Raw genomic sequence first — 18,031 nt, 5'->3', positions numbered from 1 at the left:
TCCTTGGACCTTAGTTTCTTCATCTGCAAAACGAGGGCAGTAGACTGACATTAAAGATCCCTTCTACCCTAAAGCAATGATTCCAGCTTTGCTCAGGGAGGAGTTTCCTTTCTTTCCTGTTCTCTTACTTAGATGCTTTTATATAGCACTTGCCTAGACCTCTTCCTTGCTTTTATCCATTCTTCTGGGCATCATGCTTATTGGTATTTAACTACAAAGGGGCACTGATAGGTACTTTGCTGATCCAATTCAACAAGAAAAATTAGGCACTTGTAATGTTAATGGAGTGTGAAGATCTTCCTTGCCCATTAATAGGCCTCAGTGGAGGCCATTAAAGGAAGCTTGCTTGTAGGAAGGCTTCTACACCTTTTGGTACTAAGCTAATTAGGCACTGAGTCACAAGGGTTGCAATGCCTTCTGGCTCTGAGCCTATTAGCCAAAAGTGTATATATATTCTGAGGCTGGCATTTTGCTTTGGGGGTTCGCTTATGAGAAGGATCTTTTCATTTCCTGGTTGAGACTCTTGAGTAGCCGTATGTTCAGAGCTCCCTGACTGCTCAGATGTAAAGGCTCTCTCCATCCAGTGATGTATGTAAAGTGTATAGCAATATTGCTTTGATCAGGCAGTTAGAGCCCTGTCTGTTAGTCTTTCGGCTAATTTCTCTGCTTGTATTTTCTGTTTATATTTTCTCTGACCTTCAAGGTGCTGACCTTTTCCCTGAACTAGTGTATATAATTAAAAGTAGGATTGTTGACCCCTTTAAAGTTGCTTTCCTTTAAAAGCCGATCTAAGAACCTGTGCTAGTAGACCATTCTGGCTGTGCCAAAGTGCTTGCTGCTACAGCACTTTGGTATCCAGGGTGCTATACTACAATGGACAAAAATATTAAGGAAGTTCTAAGCTATCTATGATTTTCAGAGCCAAAGATGATCTATTCCCTAGCTCTCTTTCCTTGTCACACTGACTTGCTATCTAAGGGGTGTGGTTATCATGTGTCTCTCCAATCAGAATCAATTCCCAGGTCATTATCCTACTGGTAAAACTATCTTAAGTTCCCTGAGCTTATGATATTTCACTGTGTCCTAGTCATGTGACCATGGTATAATAGAGTTGCTCCAGACGGAAACAGAGAGAACATATTGAATAGACGTTAAATTAGCTACATTAAAAAACAAAATCTGTCATGTAGCTGTGCCTCTAACAACTCCCAGGCTTATGCAATTTCCAAATAGTTCAAAGCCAGCTTCAAACTCAAGAATTCTTTGAAATGCATAGGTCAGTTTATTTAGCAGTCCCAGCTGCTCTTACCAGTGGGCAAAACAGCTCGTAACTGATGTTAAGACTCTTGACTCAGGACCTCATTCTCCCTCAGTAGCACAGGATAAACCTGGGATTCAGTGGGTTTGGGAGAAGCCAGAAGCTCCTCTAGCCAGTTCTCAGCATGACCCACAATGTCCTTTGGAGACCTCCAATCCTTTATTGCCATAGGCGGCTTATCTTCATGGGAAGAGGTGTATGTGCAAGGGCAGGATAGGTACTGTGGTTCCATCTGCCATCTTGCATCCTCTGCCCCTAACCTCTATGAGCTTATGCAGCACCTCTTGCTTCCCAACTGTAACGGTAATCAAGCCCTCAGGGTCCTGAACAGGGTATATGTGTTGGAAAGTTAGTGGGGGTACAGTCATTGAAAGAGTGACAAGACTCTGGGGCAAGCTGTTGAAAAAGCCCCCTCCCCCACCCCCTTTGACAACCCAGACAGAGGTTGGTGCTTCTCTGGTAACTACGTACTGCTATGGATAGACTGGTTTGTGTTATTTGATCTGTTCATAATATATGCTTGTAATTTGTTTGTATTTGCCCTGAAGTTCATGGGGCTGATCTTTTCCCCCTGAACTAAGTGAATGATATATGTATACTTAATTAAACTGAGATTGTTAACCCCTTAAAGTTGCTTTCCTTAGAAAAGCAGATCAAAGAACCTTTGTTAGCAGCCCTTCTTTGTGCTGGTCTTATTGGTCTTACACAGGCACAGTAGCTGCTAGCAAGATTGTTGTTACACCTTTACTGCCCTATCCACTTTGAATCCACTCTTACTACTGGAATCCATGTAATCAACCATAATCCTTTCCTTCATCCCTCATCTAAGAAGGGAAATGTAAATGCTTTGTATAAAGGCAAAAAGAGGGAGAATACTCTAGGTAGACCCTTTAGAAAACAGCCTGGATCTTTTAAGACAAACCTTAAAACCTTCACATACTACTGGTTATTTTAGGAGGAAGAGGGAGAGGAGGAGGGGGAGGAGGAACAGCAGCAGCAGCAGCAGCAGGAAGATAAAGACTCCAATGATCACTTTGAAAATATGCTAGCCAAATACACTACCCCTTGAAGCACGAGGAGACAGAAAATATACCACATGCAGGGACAAGAGAAAAAGAGACAAAAAATGCACTCACCCTAAAATTGCTAGGGCGAATTTGATAGCTTGCTTATTTTTTTACCTGCAGCCCCTTTTCCAACCAAACAAAAACTAAATGCTCCTACTTTAGGCTAGTTTAATTCAGGTGTGTGGGAGAAAAAGGGAGGGAGGCCTATTTTCCCTCCACACTCAGGGTTTTATGGTGTTATTGATAAGGATATCTACCACAGGACTTAGATGATCCTCCATATATGCTGGCTGAATGACTGATTTAATGCTTTAATATGCTGCTTCAAGGTAAAGCTACTCCAGTGAGGGTATGGTCAGTACTGTTTACTAATAATGCAGTTTTTGCATTGGAAGAAACTACTACAGTCTATCTCCCCCAAGTCTTCACTAATGGTCTTTATTCCAAGCCATTGAGAAACTTATAGTGCACACACACCTTTGTATTTAAATTTTAAATTTGCCAGGCTATCCCTGGGTTGTGGACAGGTTTATTAGCTACAAGATCTCTCTTCTATGTGTAATGTGCTCTCTAGAACACACTGTGAAACATATGTGCTACTTTGTGGAATTGTAAAGGAAAATGACCAGTTGTGAGTTATAAAACACATAAAGCAGTCCAGTTAGACTCTTTACAAAACAGCCTGGAGCTTTAAGACAAACCTTAAAACCTTTACTGACTACTAGTTGTTTTAGGAGGAAGAGGAAGAGGAGGAGAGGAAGGAGAAGGGAGGGAGGAGAAAGGGAAGGGGGGAGGAGGGGCAGCAGGATAGACTCCAATGGTCACTTCAAAAATACACTAGCCAATCAATGTTTTCAAATATTATGCTAGAATTGACATATTATAAGTGTTCATTGTTCTGAGAGGAACAAAGGCTGCCTTACTTTGAATGGTCATTAAGCATGTGGGCTAAAGGACTAGATACAGTGGTAAATCTTGTTTTAAAAGGACAGATAAACACAGATCCCTTTCCTAAAAGATCTATTTTGTTTTTAGTCACATGTTCTATACATATACACATACATGTATTTTCAGTTTTCTTTGTTACAATTAGAAATGTTCCATATAAGCAAGGCCATTTCTGATCAGCAAGTTAACCAGCAACTTTGCTCTAGTTCAATCCTGTGAATAGTACAGTATCCACTTCTGTTCTCTAACAGGATGGTGTCAAACTCAAATAGAAATGGATCACTGCTGGCTTCATACTGACATAGAAAACCACCAATGTACATTATCTATGGTACATTTTAAAAATTTATTTTGTTAAACATTTCCCACATTTTAATCTGGTTTGGGCTCACCCACTCAAGAGTTTTACAGGCCCTAAGTTTGACAACTCCAAAGCATATTCTATTCATGAGTTGCTCTATTTAAGTTGTTGAAAGATGGAAGAATTTTATTTTTTTCTAATGGAAAAGCACATTGGGCTTGGTGATCTGGATTTCATTTTCCGCTCTAAGTGTGTGACCTTAGACCAGTCTCTCTTAACTTGTTTCCTCTGTGAAATGGAGTTGCTAAAGCATATGAAGTGCTCTGTAGCAGGTAAAACTTTCTATAAAGGTAAACAATTGTTATGAAAATTGTAGGAATCTTCATTAGGTTATATAAGGAATATATACATATCTGAAGAATTTCTGAAAAAAGGATGCAAAGATCCACTAAAAACAAAATATTGGATCACTTCAAAACAATGACTTAAAAAAGCAGTAATATTCAGAAGGGTCTTAACTCTGAAGGTGAGAGCATTGAGAATATTAAAACAATGCATTTTGTTTTTTTACACCATGATCCTCTACAATAATGTCTCTCTTCTTAATTGCTTGTATTAAGACAACAAAAACAAAATAGTTAAGTCAAAAACTACTTTATATAATAACCATGACTAAGAGAAGACTTAACATTCTGTTCCCATGGCCTAAGAGGAAGGAAACCCATATTGATGCACGATAGAAATGTCAAGCAAACTGTTTGCTATGGGAAATAATTGTTAAAAAGTCAATTGACTTATACAAACTCTATCTGTAGTCACAACTAGTTAATCCAGATCAAAGTTATTCAGCTGTTTCAGCTCTAGTCTAACTTGTTTGAATTTACTGAGCTCATAAACCTGTGGAGAAATCAAAGTTCTTTTATAGGTAAAGATGATGCCAATGAAACTTTGGAATCACTTTCTTGTAGTCATGGTGAATTGAACCAAGTCATTCATACCTACTCTTGGCTTGGTTCTCCTTTAAGCAATAAGACTCCAATGTAGGACAACCAGAGTAAAACTTCTGCACCGGTTTTTTTTTCTATTTTGAAAAAAGCGGTGACATTCAAATAGCTTCCCAATTGGCCTAAATAATAGCCAAGGCAGCCAAAAAAAGCTAGTGATTTTAGGTTGCATTAAAAGAGGAAAAACGTTCAGAATGAAGTCATAGTTACTGTTATTCTGCTATAGTTGGACAACATGTAGAATATAATGTTTAGCCCTGACCTCCCCAGTTGGTAATGATCTTATCTAAATAACAGAGTTTGTGCCTTTCCTCACATAAAGGACCTGGGGATGTTTAGGCTGGAGAAGACTTAGGTCAGGATGTGAGGCATGACCATCTGCTTCAATGCTGCCCTTTAGGGTATATGAGATTTTCCCATCTCACATGCAGTTGAAATCTTTTATATGAGATGTCTCTCCCACAAAAATGTCAACTCTTTGACAGTGGAGACTATCTTTGTTTCCAGTAACCCCAGCTCTTTACACATAATAAACTTTTAATAAATAGTCACTTATTCATTAATTCATTTGATTTGCAGGTGTTTCATAGTGCAAGAGATAGTGTGAAATCAGGAAGACTTAAGAGTTCAAATTCTGTCTCAGACACTTATAAGCTGTGAGTTCCTGGGCAAGTCACAACCTTTCAGTCTCATTTTCCTCATGAAAAATGGTGATGATAATAGCACCTACCTCACAGGACTATTGTGAAGATCAAATGAAGCTCTATATTAAAGCATTATATAGATGCTAGTTACTATTATTAGAAAGAAACTTTAGCCTTGTTCTAAGGCAGAACTAGGAATAATCAAAAGAAGCTACTAAGAGCCAAATTTATGCTTGATGTAAGGGAAAACTTCCTAACGATCAGTGCTATTGAAATGGGTTACCTTGAGAGGAAGTGAGACCTTACTAGGTCTCTCAAGTATAGGCTGGATAACCACTTGTCAGAGATGTTGTAGAGAAGATTTTAAATCAGGTTGATGCACATGACCTCTGATGTCATTTCCAATTTCAGCTGGCTATGTAAGAATTCCACTGCATGGCTTTGCTTTGAAATAGATGCTTTATTGATTTTTTTACATTGCTGTCACTTCTCAACAATTCTTTCCTCCATCTCAATTTACCCCTCCGTTGTAAACAAATAAGCATAGTTAAGCAAAACAAAATGACACATCAGCCATATCTGACAACACAAGTCACATTTTATACATAGGGTCTATAACATCCCTGGAGGGAGGTGGGTTTCACAGGCAGTAGTACTCTGCATTGCACTGATCAGACTTCCAGTGTCTGCTGGGGTCATTTTCCTTTATATTACTACACTCATTAAGCATTAAATCTTCTTTTCCTTCTGCTAACTTCATTCTGTATCAATTCAACAAAGTCACTCCAAGTTTGTCTGAATTTTTCATACTTGCAATTTCATATGGCACTCTAATATTTCATTCCATTAATATTTAGTTGAACATTTGTTCAACCATTCCCCAACTTGTGGGCACCCAGATTTATTTGAATATTTTTGCTACCACAAAAATTGCAGCTATACTATTATTTGTGCATCCAGGACCATTCCCTTTTGCCTTTGACGACCTTGGGCTATGTGCAAAGTAGTTATATTGGGTCAAAAATTATGCAGAGTATAGTGACTCTTCTATCACAGTTCTGAATTGTTTTCCAGAATGGTTGGTTGTACCACTTCACAGCTACACTACCATTACTTTAGGGTGCTTTTTCTCCACAAAATTCTTTTAGCATTACTATTTTCATTTGTCAAGAGGTGAGGTATGAAGTTTCAGAAATATTTTAATCTATGCTTCTTCACTGTACGTAACTTGAAGCATTCTTTCAAATGGTTACTGGTAGCTGATATTTATTCTTTTGGAAAACATTCATATCTTTTGAACACACAGTTATTGGGGAATGGCTTTCAGAAAAGCTTTGCATATGTGCACCAATTCCTTTTATTTCTCATATATCTGACATTTATCAGAAACATTTCATGTTAAATTTTTTTGACATTAAGATTCTGATATGTAACTTTTATACTTCACATTTCAGCAGCATATAATATAGAGACAGAAGCTGAAAAAGGTCACAAATAGTACAAGGAAGAAAAATGACAACGACTAGAGAAAACATGGTTCTACATGGAACTAAGAATTATTCCTTGACACATAGAAGGTTGGTTTTATTTTCAAGACACAATGATACATAGGGACTCAGTGAAAGCCTTTCCGGCCCCACATATACTCTGTTCCCTAGGTGTTTGGCAAGATATTCCTGACATTCACTGCAGCCCTTACAAATACTTGCTCATATAATACAGAATTTGAGGGATTTTATCAGTGTGAGTGCTCACTGCACTGACAAATTTCAAAACCGTCCCACAATATAATGGATGGTCCCATAAGTTACTACAAGGCAAAAAAAGAAATATTCATTACCTGGAGGTCAACCTTCTGGTGATGAGCCTCCTTGAACATGACTAAGCTGGTCCTCAGCACCAGATTAGGAATCTGCTGTCAGGCTCATACTTGAAGCCTTTACAACTTGGTAGAACCTGTCAGATGCTGTGCTCTGATGGCACAACCATTAAAAACTCAGGACCACCTCCAGTCAACGAGGAGGCATTACATTAGAATTTAAGTAGACGATAATCCAGGAATACACACGATTTGTTAAGGTGGAAAGAAGCATACTTCAAGAGTCTGGTAGTATTAGATAAACTTATGATTCTCTGATACTCTAACATCATAAAGACTAAGGATAGGATAATTCCAATTTCTGTACTTGTACTCAATTTTTGGTGTGATACAAACAACTGAATACAGATCAGTTGTCTCATCTTGGTCTTGAAGGGTAATCACACACCACTCATTTCTCTGGGTCTGTTTCACTGTCTGTATAGTAAAGAGATTGGACTATATGATCTCTAAGGTCCTTTCTAGCTCAAACATTCTATAGTGAACTCTATTCAATACTGTCATTAAAAAAATAAATCACTTCCACCCCCTCCCACAATATAGAAGGCACTTTGCTGTGTATTTTCTCCGAAGAATTTGTAATATGAAAAGTATAAAGACAAATCTGCAGAATTAAGGGCCAAGTTCTAAAAATAAGTTTGTTATGTTTTCTAAAGGGTTATAATTTTGCACTTTTGAAACTGACAAATCATGAAAAATGGGTATTTTTACTTGGGAACCAGGAACCAGGAATAGTATATTTTTTTTAGGGGAGTCTTAAAATATTTTTCCCTTTATTAGATACCAATAAAGTTAACTTAAAAACATTATTTTCAAAATCACTTTTCGACTATTAACTTAGTTCTTAATACCTTTTTTTCCTACCGAACTTTCAAATAATGTATGGTCTGTGATTTAAATGTCCATTCCAATGATACTAAAATATACAGATTTTTTTTTCCCTCCCCTTTAAGCCTATTATTACAGTCTCCATTCTACAGAAGACAAACTGCTTAGAGAAAATTGGCTTCCATGTCCATCAGATGTTTTCAAAAGTACAGCTGTCTGGCATACTGTAGATCAAATATTTGGTTCACGGACTTAATTCTTCACGTTTCACTTGTATGTATGGTGTCACCGCCTAAGACAGAGAGATAGGGTTATATTCCTATATATATATATATGAAAGAACAAACAAGTGAGAATATTATGTATGCAAATTCATAAAAGTATTCTTCAAAATGAAGAGAAATAAAATATTTCCTAATTAAAAGACAGCTAAAACAGATGAAAAGGCCCTTATGACAACAACTTGACTTTGTATTTTATTTCAATGGGTATACTTCATTCATTGTCTGCATGAAACTAGGTTATGTCTCCATGGGCCATAGTCAGAGTTATTAAGCAACTAAATATGCCACTGCTTCCATGCCCTCCTTTATTTCCTTACTTCATCAGTCTCATCTGGCTCTTTCTCCTGATGCTCTCTTTCCCACCTCATTTCTTTCAACTCTTGTCTGTATTTCCGCTCAATGAACCGCTTCTGATGGGCCATCTGGGGAAAGTTATCTGACACAAGGAGAAATATTTTACATTTAATAAAGAGCAGCCACTAAAGCAGAGAATACCTCAAATTACTTTTTTCCCCCTTCCTTTTTGTAAGGAAAGGAGAAAAAAGCTAGTTTGTTATCTTCTCTCATTCATTCAGCACTTAAACAAATTGAGAAGTCCTGGATCATCCAACCACGATTTCAAGATGATTTTAACATCTGCTACCAACTTTGAGTATGAGAATCACCAAAGCAAATAGAAATGTTAAAATGCACAGGCACAATTTGGAAATTTTCCCTCTCACATGCTTTAAAATCATTCTTGCAGCAACAAGTGCTTTACAGGGAAAATTAAAGGGCACACTGAAGTGGGGCTGTACACAGGGTATTGTGAGAAACAGTCTACACTAAAATACAGATCAGTTGTCTTATCTTGGTCTTGAAGGGTGATCACACACCAATAATAATAATAAATAAAATGGCTCACACTATCATGCTGTTATTTGTGGAGAATTAAGAGTTTTTGAAAAGAAAATAGCAGAAAAGCTGTTTGACTAGGTAGTCTGACCACAAAAACTCACACTAACTAGCCAAATAACAAGAAAATGAAAGAATATGTCAAGATGGAAGTAAAAAAAAAAATTCATCTTTTACTTTTGGAAAAAAAAGAAATAGGAATAGAGTGCATTTCCCTGAATACTACGGTACAGCTCCATTTAAGTGGCTGTCCAGCCTCTGCCTGAATACCTTTAAGAAGGGGGAATCAACCACATCTCATACCACCTTGGGACAATTTTAACTATTAGGAAGTTTTCCTGGACATTAATGCTAAAGGAGTCTTACTGCAACTTCCACCAACTGTTCCAGGTTCTGCTTCTGGGGCCAAATACAACAAATCTAATCCTTATTCTAAATGATAACCTTTTAAATATTTGAAGACAGCTATCTTCTTGAGGGATAGCTGTCCCCCTGAGTCTTCTCTTTTCCAGGTTAAACTTTCTTAATTCTTCAATTGACCTTCATATGATACAGACTCAAGGCCATTCATCATCCTGGGTACCCTCCTCCAGACTCTCCAGCTTATCCAGCTTCTTAAACTCTGGTGCCAATAATTGAACACAATATTTCATGTGAAATTTGAGAAGAGTACAGTACAGTGGAACGTTCACTAACCTGTTCCTGAAAGCTATGCCTCCTTCATGTACACCAAGTATTCATTACTGTTTTTGGTTGTCCTGTCATATTGCTGAAACATTACTGAGTTTATGATCTACTAAAACTCCTAGATCTACTTCACACAAAAGGCTTCCCTGACCTTAGAGTTGTGAGGCTGATTTTTTGTGTCCAAATATAAAATTTACATTTATCCCTAGCCTGTTAAGATATTTTTGGATCCTGTTATCCAGTGTATTGCATATGTACAGCTCTGTGTTGCCTGAACATGACATTCCTACATTCTATGTCTTTATCCAAGTCATTGATTAAAAATATGAAACAGTAAAGGACCAAGTATAGACCCCTGTGGTAAGTGCTCCACTGGTGATCACCCAGAACACCGACACCGAACCATGAACAACTCCTTTGTGAATCTGCTTCTTCAACTTGCTCTGAATCCATCTAAACTGTCTAGTTCATTATCTTTACATCTCCTCCCCATGAACTGTAAGAGATGTTCTATTAAAAGGATCCAATTGTCTATATACCATGTTCATCTTTCTTAGATCACAGGAAATATTCCCATGCTTGAGGATGCTATGGTTGGGCACTTAGTTTCTAAAACTTTACTTTCTGCTTCATTTAGTCTGAGTATTTACAACTAATGAATCTGGGTTGCAATTTCATACTCTGGAAGCAGATGTAATACATGAGATACTTTATTTAGGCTGAACTATTTGAAGCTTAAATTAATTGGGTCTGTAATTTATCGATTCAATTTCAAAATCTGAAATTTATATATTTAATTAGAGGAAGGTATGTAGCTCAGTGGACAGAGTATTAGTTCTGGAGTCAAGAAGACCTGAGTTCAGATCAGAATTCAGACACATTTTAGCTGTGTGACTCTAGGCAAGTCACTTAACCTGCTTGCCTTAATCCAGTGGAGAAGGAAATGGCAAACCACTACATTACCTTTGCCAAAAAACCCCCCATGGACAGCACTGGTGTGTTATGGTCCACAAGGTCATGAAGAGTCAGACATGCCTGGACAACAACAAATATTTAGAGTAGGAGATACTTACATACCAATGGATCAACTCTTACGTTTACTGTGGTACAGGGAAAATATACCCTTTGTAGTCTCAGATACCCTTTTTGGAAGAGTAAAATTCAATTGCATCTTCCTTTCATACTATCTCAAGGCAGCTAATGGCTATGCTTTATCAGGATTCTTAAGGCATATAAGAATCAGAGAAAATATACCAGAGATGGTTGATTACCATGCTATGTAGGACAAAACAAATTTTTACAAGATCACGTCAAGAAAAAAATCCAGAATATGCTTTAAAAAACCATGCTAGTATTTATGCCGATTACTTTAAGCCCACATTTATGCTACATATTTCAATATAAACAGTTATGAAAAAAAGACAATACAACAATATTACTATCTATTGTTCTGTTGTCTGCTTTTCTTTCTATAAAAGATTAAGTTTATTGTGAACTTATAACACAACAAATATGGGGAGCACCTTACATTTTTCAAGGGCGTCCATTGCAGCTCCCATTTCTGCTTGCTGAATACTATTAAAAAAGAAAGAAAAACTGAAGTACTATCTAAAAATTAAACAATATTTTCCAGAAACATATGTGTACCTATAAAATAACAATAATGGCTTTCCTATGTAGCTTTTGGAATTAGTTACATAGGATACATATACATAAGTGTGTGTGTATGTGTGTGTGTGTGTGTGTGTGTGTGTGTGTGTGTGTGTGTGTGTAATCTATACATATGTAGGATCAAAGAGCTACAGATGGAAGGGACCTTAGAGGTCCTCAAGTCCTTAACCTCACATATCTGCAGGTATAATATTTTCTAAAATGATTTGCATGTTGCCATTCTGACTTATCTTCTCCTCTGATTTAATGAACTACTGTAGAGGAGTGAGAATATGTCTAGTCCCACCCTTACCCCCACCTCCTACTGCCAAGTATACATTTTCATTCTCAAGACTGTCTTTTCTAGTTCAGAGTTGAGGTTCATTAGTCTAGCATTAAGCAAGAAAGTTCACTCTGCCATCACCCACGCCAAATCTATTTAGTAGTTAAAAATATTAAAATTGGGTCTCTTGAAGATGGAAAGGAAATTAGAGGTCATCTACATTTATCTAATCCCCACATTTTATAACTGAGACAACTGAGACCCAAAAAGGTGAAGTGCTATTTGCCTGGGGTCAAAAACCAGTTAGTCAGAAAACTGAAGCTAGAACTCAGGTTACCTGAGCTCCAGGCTAGTGGTCCTGGACCACACTATGTAACCCCTAGAATTGTTAACTTGGGGCTTCTTAAATAAAAGAAAGGTCTTCTAAATCTAAGTCAATACAAAAAAAAATTTTTTTCTCCCTACCTTGGGCCTTTTCCACAGCCTATTCTTTCCCCTTTGAAATAAACAGCCACAGTATAAGTTCTTGCATGAGATGGCCCCACTGTTTGAAGAGTCCTGAGAAAGAGAGATATGTTATTTTTAGTAGTGTCCTCCCAATTGGGAATTACATAGTACTCCAAGAGCAAACAACTACTCAGCACCTGAGTGGGGTAGACAGCAATAAGAGTGCTGGTGAGTAAGGGTTAAAAGTAGGTATTTGTGGGGCAACAAATTAACAAAGACTCAAAGTTTTTACTATGAAGTAAGAAAAATTCTATGTTTGGAATGTTTTTCTCTGAAACCAGATCACAGGAAATATCTCTCTTAACCATCTAAAATCCAAGATATATAGGAAATAGCATAAATATATAAAACCAAAAGCCTACCTCCAAATTCTAAGTGGTCAAAGGATATGAAGAAATAGTACTCGAAAGAAGAGTTACAAACTATTAAGAATCATAAGAAAGATTATTCCAAATCATTAATATAAAAGAAATGCAAATCAAGACAATTATTAGGTTTTACCTAACACCCAGAACTCCAGTAAAGATAAGAAGGGTCAATGTTGGAAGGATGAGGGAGGAAAAAGATACTTTGTTGGTGGAATTGTGAATTGTTCCAACCTTCCTGGAAAGCAAACTGGAATTATGCTAAGAGAATAATGAAATGGCCATACCTTTTGACCCAGAGATCCCACTGCTAGGCATATGCCACAAGGTGGTCAAAAATAGAAAGAAAATTCACATATATATCACATATTCATTCACAGTAACACTTTTTGTGGTAGCAAAGAACTGGAAACAAAGTAAATGGCCATCTATTGGGGAATGGATGAATAAATGATGATGGTACATAAATGTAATGAAATTATTATCACACAATGAATATGACAAACATATATAAAATAATGCCAGATGAACTAATCAGAACCAAGAAAAGAATATACACAATGACTACAAAAATGAAAATGGAAATAACAAAATGAAACTAAATGGAGTGTAATTATAATGTCCAAGGTTGGCCATGACAAAGAGATGAGAGGACTAATGCTGAGGAAGACTGCAAAGACTTTCACAGACCTGGTTGCTTTACTGGTTAGTTTTATTGAATGTCCTTTTCCCTCAACCTTGGTTTTGTTTTTGTTTTCATTTTAATTTGCAAAGCTTTATTTATTTATTTGTTTGTTTTTTAAAAGAGATGGCTCATTGGGTACAAGAAAGGGGAGAGACATATTCAGAAATAAAGTTATTACAAAAACAAAAAATATCAATAAGAATTAGCAAAAACAAAATATATTAAAAATAAAGTTGAAGCAAATAAGCAGACATATAAAAAAGTGAAATGAAGTTGGACGCAAAATAGAAAAAAATTCTACATCACAGAATCACAGATTTAGAGCTGGAAGAGAGGCCATTATAGATCAATTTGTTCATTACATATGAGGAAAATGAAGCCTAGAAAAACTAAATGATTTAACAAGACTGCACAAGTACTAAGCGACATAGGCAGGATCTAGTTGCTACTTTTGAGCTTTGCCTATTAGGTATTATATTTTCAACAAAAATTATACTTTTCAGTCTATTTATTTGTAAAATGTTAAATATAGGCCATAATTTTGACAGAAGAGAATTCACTATTAATACACTTTAAACCTCTTCTGTATGATTTCACTTCTTTCTCAGGTTCTTTGGACTATCTGGATACATTATCAGAAAGATCAAAAAAATTTAATTTCTGAACCATCTGATGAACTTTTTAAAGAAAAAAACATTATGGCAATCCAACACATAAAATAAAACTACTATATGTTTCAAAGACATAGTGTACATTCCAAATGCAATAGAAAAGATAAACTGAAGGAGGAAATTAAAAGTAGTCAAAGAAAATAGCAAATACAAAATGATCCTTAAACTCTATACATCAATTCATCATATTGATAAAACCAAATCATATCTTTTATTTTCAACATGGGGGGGATTTGTGAGTAGGGATAATAATTTTCTTTGTGTTTATTCATGCTGGAGAATGAAAATAGCAAACTTTCCCTGGAAACAAAGAAAGAATGGATAAAGTCTTTAAGGTATATATTATCACAACATGTTTCCATTAAATAGATCATTATCCAACTCTCTTTTTGAAGATGAGGAAATTGAGGTCCAAGGCTATGCAGACAACAGTCACAGTTCAGGCATATTAACCCAGATCCCCACAATCCAAATGCAGCTTTACTAGACTAGCTTGCTTTTATGGAATCATAATCATCTCTTAAATAAGAAAACATTCTAAACTTCCTATGTCATACTTTGTACTATTCATTACATTCATTAGGCACAGCTTAGTTTCTTTCCTTTATCCTCAGAATAAATCAAACACTCTTTCATAGGGACAACTTTCTGATATTGATAGCCAGTTTTCATTTATAGTGTGTTTGGTATATAATTTTGCTGTTCTATCTCTGTACCTCAGTTTTTTCTTTATGGAGTAAAGGTCAATTAGCCAGTTAGTATAGTCTTTTGTGATATCCAAATGAAAGGATATCCTATAAGTATCTGGAGAGCAATTTAAAACACACAGATGAAATTCTGAAAAGTTTCTTTAAGCCACTTATAGGTCTTGTGGCATTAAAAATTAATGTGGAGTATTCTCTATACAAATACATTCTGTTTAAGTATACAAATTGGAGTAAAATAATAAAAGTGCTTTAAATAAGTAGACACACTTTAAAGTGCTTCTGTCTTTGCTCAAAATTTTTCCTGGTACTTCTCTGGATTTTCCTTTAGAGCCTACACATGAGCCATAAAAACAAACCAGTCATTACTTTATAATCATAGCTTTTTTTTTTTAAACAAAAAGTAGCACTGTGCAGTTTGAACAATGACCCATTCAAAAGCCCTGGCTTTTTTCTCTTTTCAGAAAGAAAATTCACCCCAAAGGAACAAAGATATTTAGCATACTGTGGGTCTCAACGGCAACTGAAGAGCTATTTTAGAGTAGAAGATGAATACTATTTGGGGATAAGATGAAGATTAAGTAACAGATCCACAAACCTATAAATATCTTATCTTAATAGCCAAAAGAATGTGCCACAAGCCCTGAAGGTAATTCCAAAAGAAGAGTTCCAAGTCTGCTCTCTAAGCAATGGTACGATCACTGAGTCAGCACATGGATTTCAGATGGGCTGAAGAGAACAGTTATTATCTGGATGTATAAATTCAGTTCTGCATATTAGACCTGTTAACTCATTTTATAGTTGTTATCTACAATACACACAGAAGGCCAAGTGTCTTTAAATAAATATACATGTAATATATATACAAAATAGAAATTATTTTATAGTTTATAACTTAGCAACAACTAAGATTATCCAAAGATTATCCAAATATTAACTGGAAAAAATACATGTAAGATTTTCTTATCTCTGAGAAAATTAGTTTACTGCTTCAATTATTAATATTTAAGAATAATAAAATTTTGTAACACAAAGAGAACTTTAAAATCATCTAGTTCACGCTCTCATTTTACACATAAGACAGTGTAGGTCAGAACTGTTAAGTGAGTTGACAACCACAGCAGGCTGGGCTGTAGTCAGAACCCAGGTTTCCAGACAGAGTCACAATTATTGCCCTTTCCACTGAAAAGTGATGTATAATTTTACCTTGGTCACATGAACTATTTTCTAAACCAGGATGATCGAGTCTGAGTATGCCATGTACAAAGACCGTGGTCTATAGGTGATAGCTTACTTACTTATAGAGAGGAATGTCGGGCTCTTTTCCCTCTGTTCTAAGGGTCAGGCAGCACTGCTGAAGTTGAGATTTAGGATCATTCCAATCCTGATTCAAAATGAACTCCTGCAGTAAGTCCCCAAAAGACTATTCAATAATGGTTTTGGCATCACTGACTATTAAAATAATAAACTAAAAGAATATCAGTAGTTAAAAGTTTTTAAAGAACTAACCTTTAGCCTTGGAAAGAAGCACACATTCATGAAAGTGTGAACGTATTCCAAATCCTTATCAATGTATAGTGCAGCAATAAATGCTGAAAAAGAGAATATTTAAAAGGGTCTTTTAAGTAAAATTGTTACCATCATTTACCAGTAAGTCTAGATCATTAAAAATTCCTGGCTGTTTTTTCCCACGGATGCCACTTCCTTTCTCTTTCATTCTAACTACAAGGAATAGTAGCATAGTTGAGGAGCGTGAGGAGTGGTTAAATACTCCTGTAAATACCACTCTAGTGTAAACTAGCAAAGAAAAAGGAACAAGTTATACTTCACACACTGTGAGTCTCACAGCAACTAAAGAATTACTCTAGAGTAGAAGATGAATGGGGATAAGACTAGGTTAAGTAACAGATCTGCAGGCCCCCAAATATATTAACAAACACCTTAAAGTTGTCCTTCAAACCCTCATTATCTCCTAAAATAGTAATGGGAATTTATAACACTAAATATTTTGGGGATCCAAATAGTGATATTAAAGTCATTTGTTTGCTCCAGGCTCTCTATCTATATGTTTAAGGACCATACGCAGAAATGGGCAATCAATAAACTAAATGCAAATAAAAGCTTGACTCACTGATTAAAGTAAAATAAAACTAATTTTTAAAGTCCAGCAATTTTACTGGCTTAAAAAATGACTTTAAAAATGTTAGTTTTAAAATCCTACCTTTACAGAATATTTTATTTGGGAAAAGTAATTTTAAAAATATCTTTCACTGAGCTAAGAAAAACAGTGACAATGATTTTTAACTTTTCCAAATCAGTAAAATTTTAATTTAAAAATTTCTTATTTGGCTGCTTGTTTTTTGTTTTTACTTTGCAGATGGACCCATTCCTTTTTGTGGCCCATGACATATTGTTAGTTTCAACTGTTACCACATCAGACATCACAAAGATATAGATATGCTGCAAATGAAGATCTCCTTAGTTCAAGCAATACTTCAAAAAACATGGAAATTCAGCATAAAGAATTTAAGTGGCATTGTCACTTGAAAATATAACACAATATAAATATTATCTTTCTTTTTGCTCACTGTATACAAATTACGATAAAAGTTCACTGTGAGATTTTCTACCAAAATAACAATTTATTTGTTCACAATGTATCAAGAGGCTTTAGAATTTATTAAATAAATAAATGCTCTTTGGTACCCCTTAATGAGAAGACAACTAATGATTCTTCAGTGCAAAAGATTACACTTTAGAATGCTAAATCTCTATATTTTCTTACCCAACTTTATATAAAAGTGAACAGACCTAAAAAGAAAACCAAACTGAAATTATAACATGCATGATTAGCAATCTTATAATTCCAAATGATTTTCTTTCTAACAAACACTAGGGAAAAAGCATGATAAAAAGCACAAGAGCATGAAAGATTATTTTAGCCATATCAGCCTAAAAATGGATTACGGCTTTTATCTGGTTTAACCTTTTGAATCTGAAAAATAAAGGTTAGGTAAAGGTTTCATTCTGAGGGGACTCACATTCCAAAAGATCAGCCAAGGTCTTAGTACGTAGAGCGACAGGTCTCTTGGTCTTGTCATTGGTGATGGCATATTCCTGCATGCCCAGCTCTTCTGCTACTTTTGCTTGTGTTCTGTTATTCACCAGAGAGCTGCGTAAAAGCTGGCCCAAAAGATAGAAACAACTTTAATGGACAGAATTATTTCTTCTTTTTCCCTTTAAGTCTGTCCCCTTATTGTCATCTTGGTCCCACTCACCACAGTGGCACTAAGGTGCTTTTATAGTTGTTTT

At 35.8% G+C, this 18,031-nt stretch overlaps 1 protein-coding gene across 5 annotated transcripts in view; it reads right to left on the bottom strand.

Moving 5' to 3' along the window:
- Nucleotides 1-5,718: 5,718 nt before the first annotated feature.
- The window catches only part of DROSHA (drosha ribonuclease III), a 112,382-nt gene continuing 100,069 nt past the window's right edge, over nucleotides 5,719-18,031 (bottom strand). For 3 of the 5 annotated variants that reach the window (XM_036754184.1, XM_036754193.1, XM_036754201.1), the window contains 7 exons: nucleotides 17,761-17,902; nucleotides 16,229-16,311; nucleotides 16,018-16,121; nucleotides 12,253-12,345; nucleotides 11,383-11,429; nucleotides 8,591-8,709; nucleotides 5,719-8,281 (listed from right to left, as the gene is read on the bottom strand). In XM_036754184.1, the coding sequence (XP_036610079.1) occupies nucleotides 8,234-8,281; nucleotides 8,591-8,709; nucleotides 11,383-11,429; nucleotides 12,253-12,345; nucleotides 16,018-16,121; nucleotides 16,229-16,311; nucleotides 17,761-17,902 (636 nt within the window). In that variant the 3' untranslated portion in view covers nucleotides 5,719-8,233. Of the gene's footprint in view, nucleotides 8,282-8,578; nucleotides 8,710-11,382; nucleotides 11,430-12,252; nucleotides 12,346-16,017; nucleotides 16,122-16,228; nucleotides 16,312-17,760; nucleotides 17,903-18,031 lie in introns of those variants that run through there. The other 2 variants (XM_036754210.1, XM_036754218.1) reach the window with 2 other exon arrangements.

The sequence above is a fragment of the Trichosurus vulpecula genome, chromosome 1 (genome assembly GCF_011100635.1).
Source record: "Trichosurus vulpecula isolate mTriVul1 chromosome 1, mTriVul1.pri, whole genome shotgun sequence".
NCBI lineage: Eukaryota > Metazoa > Chordata > Mammalia > Diprotodontia > Phalangeridae > Trichosurus > Trichosurus vulpecula.
This window is presented reverse-complemented; position numbering and strand designations above follow the sequence as displayed.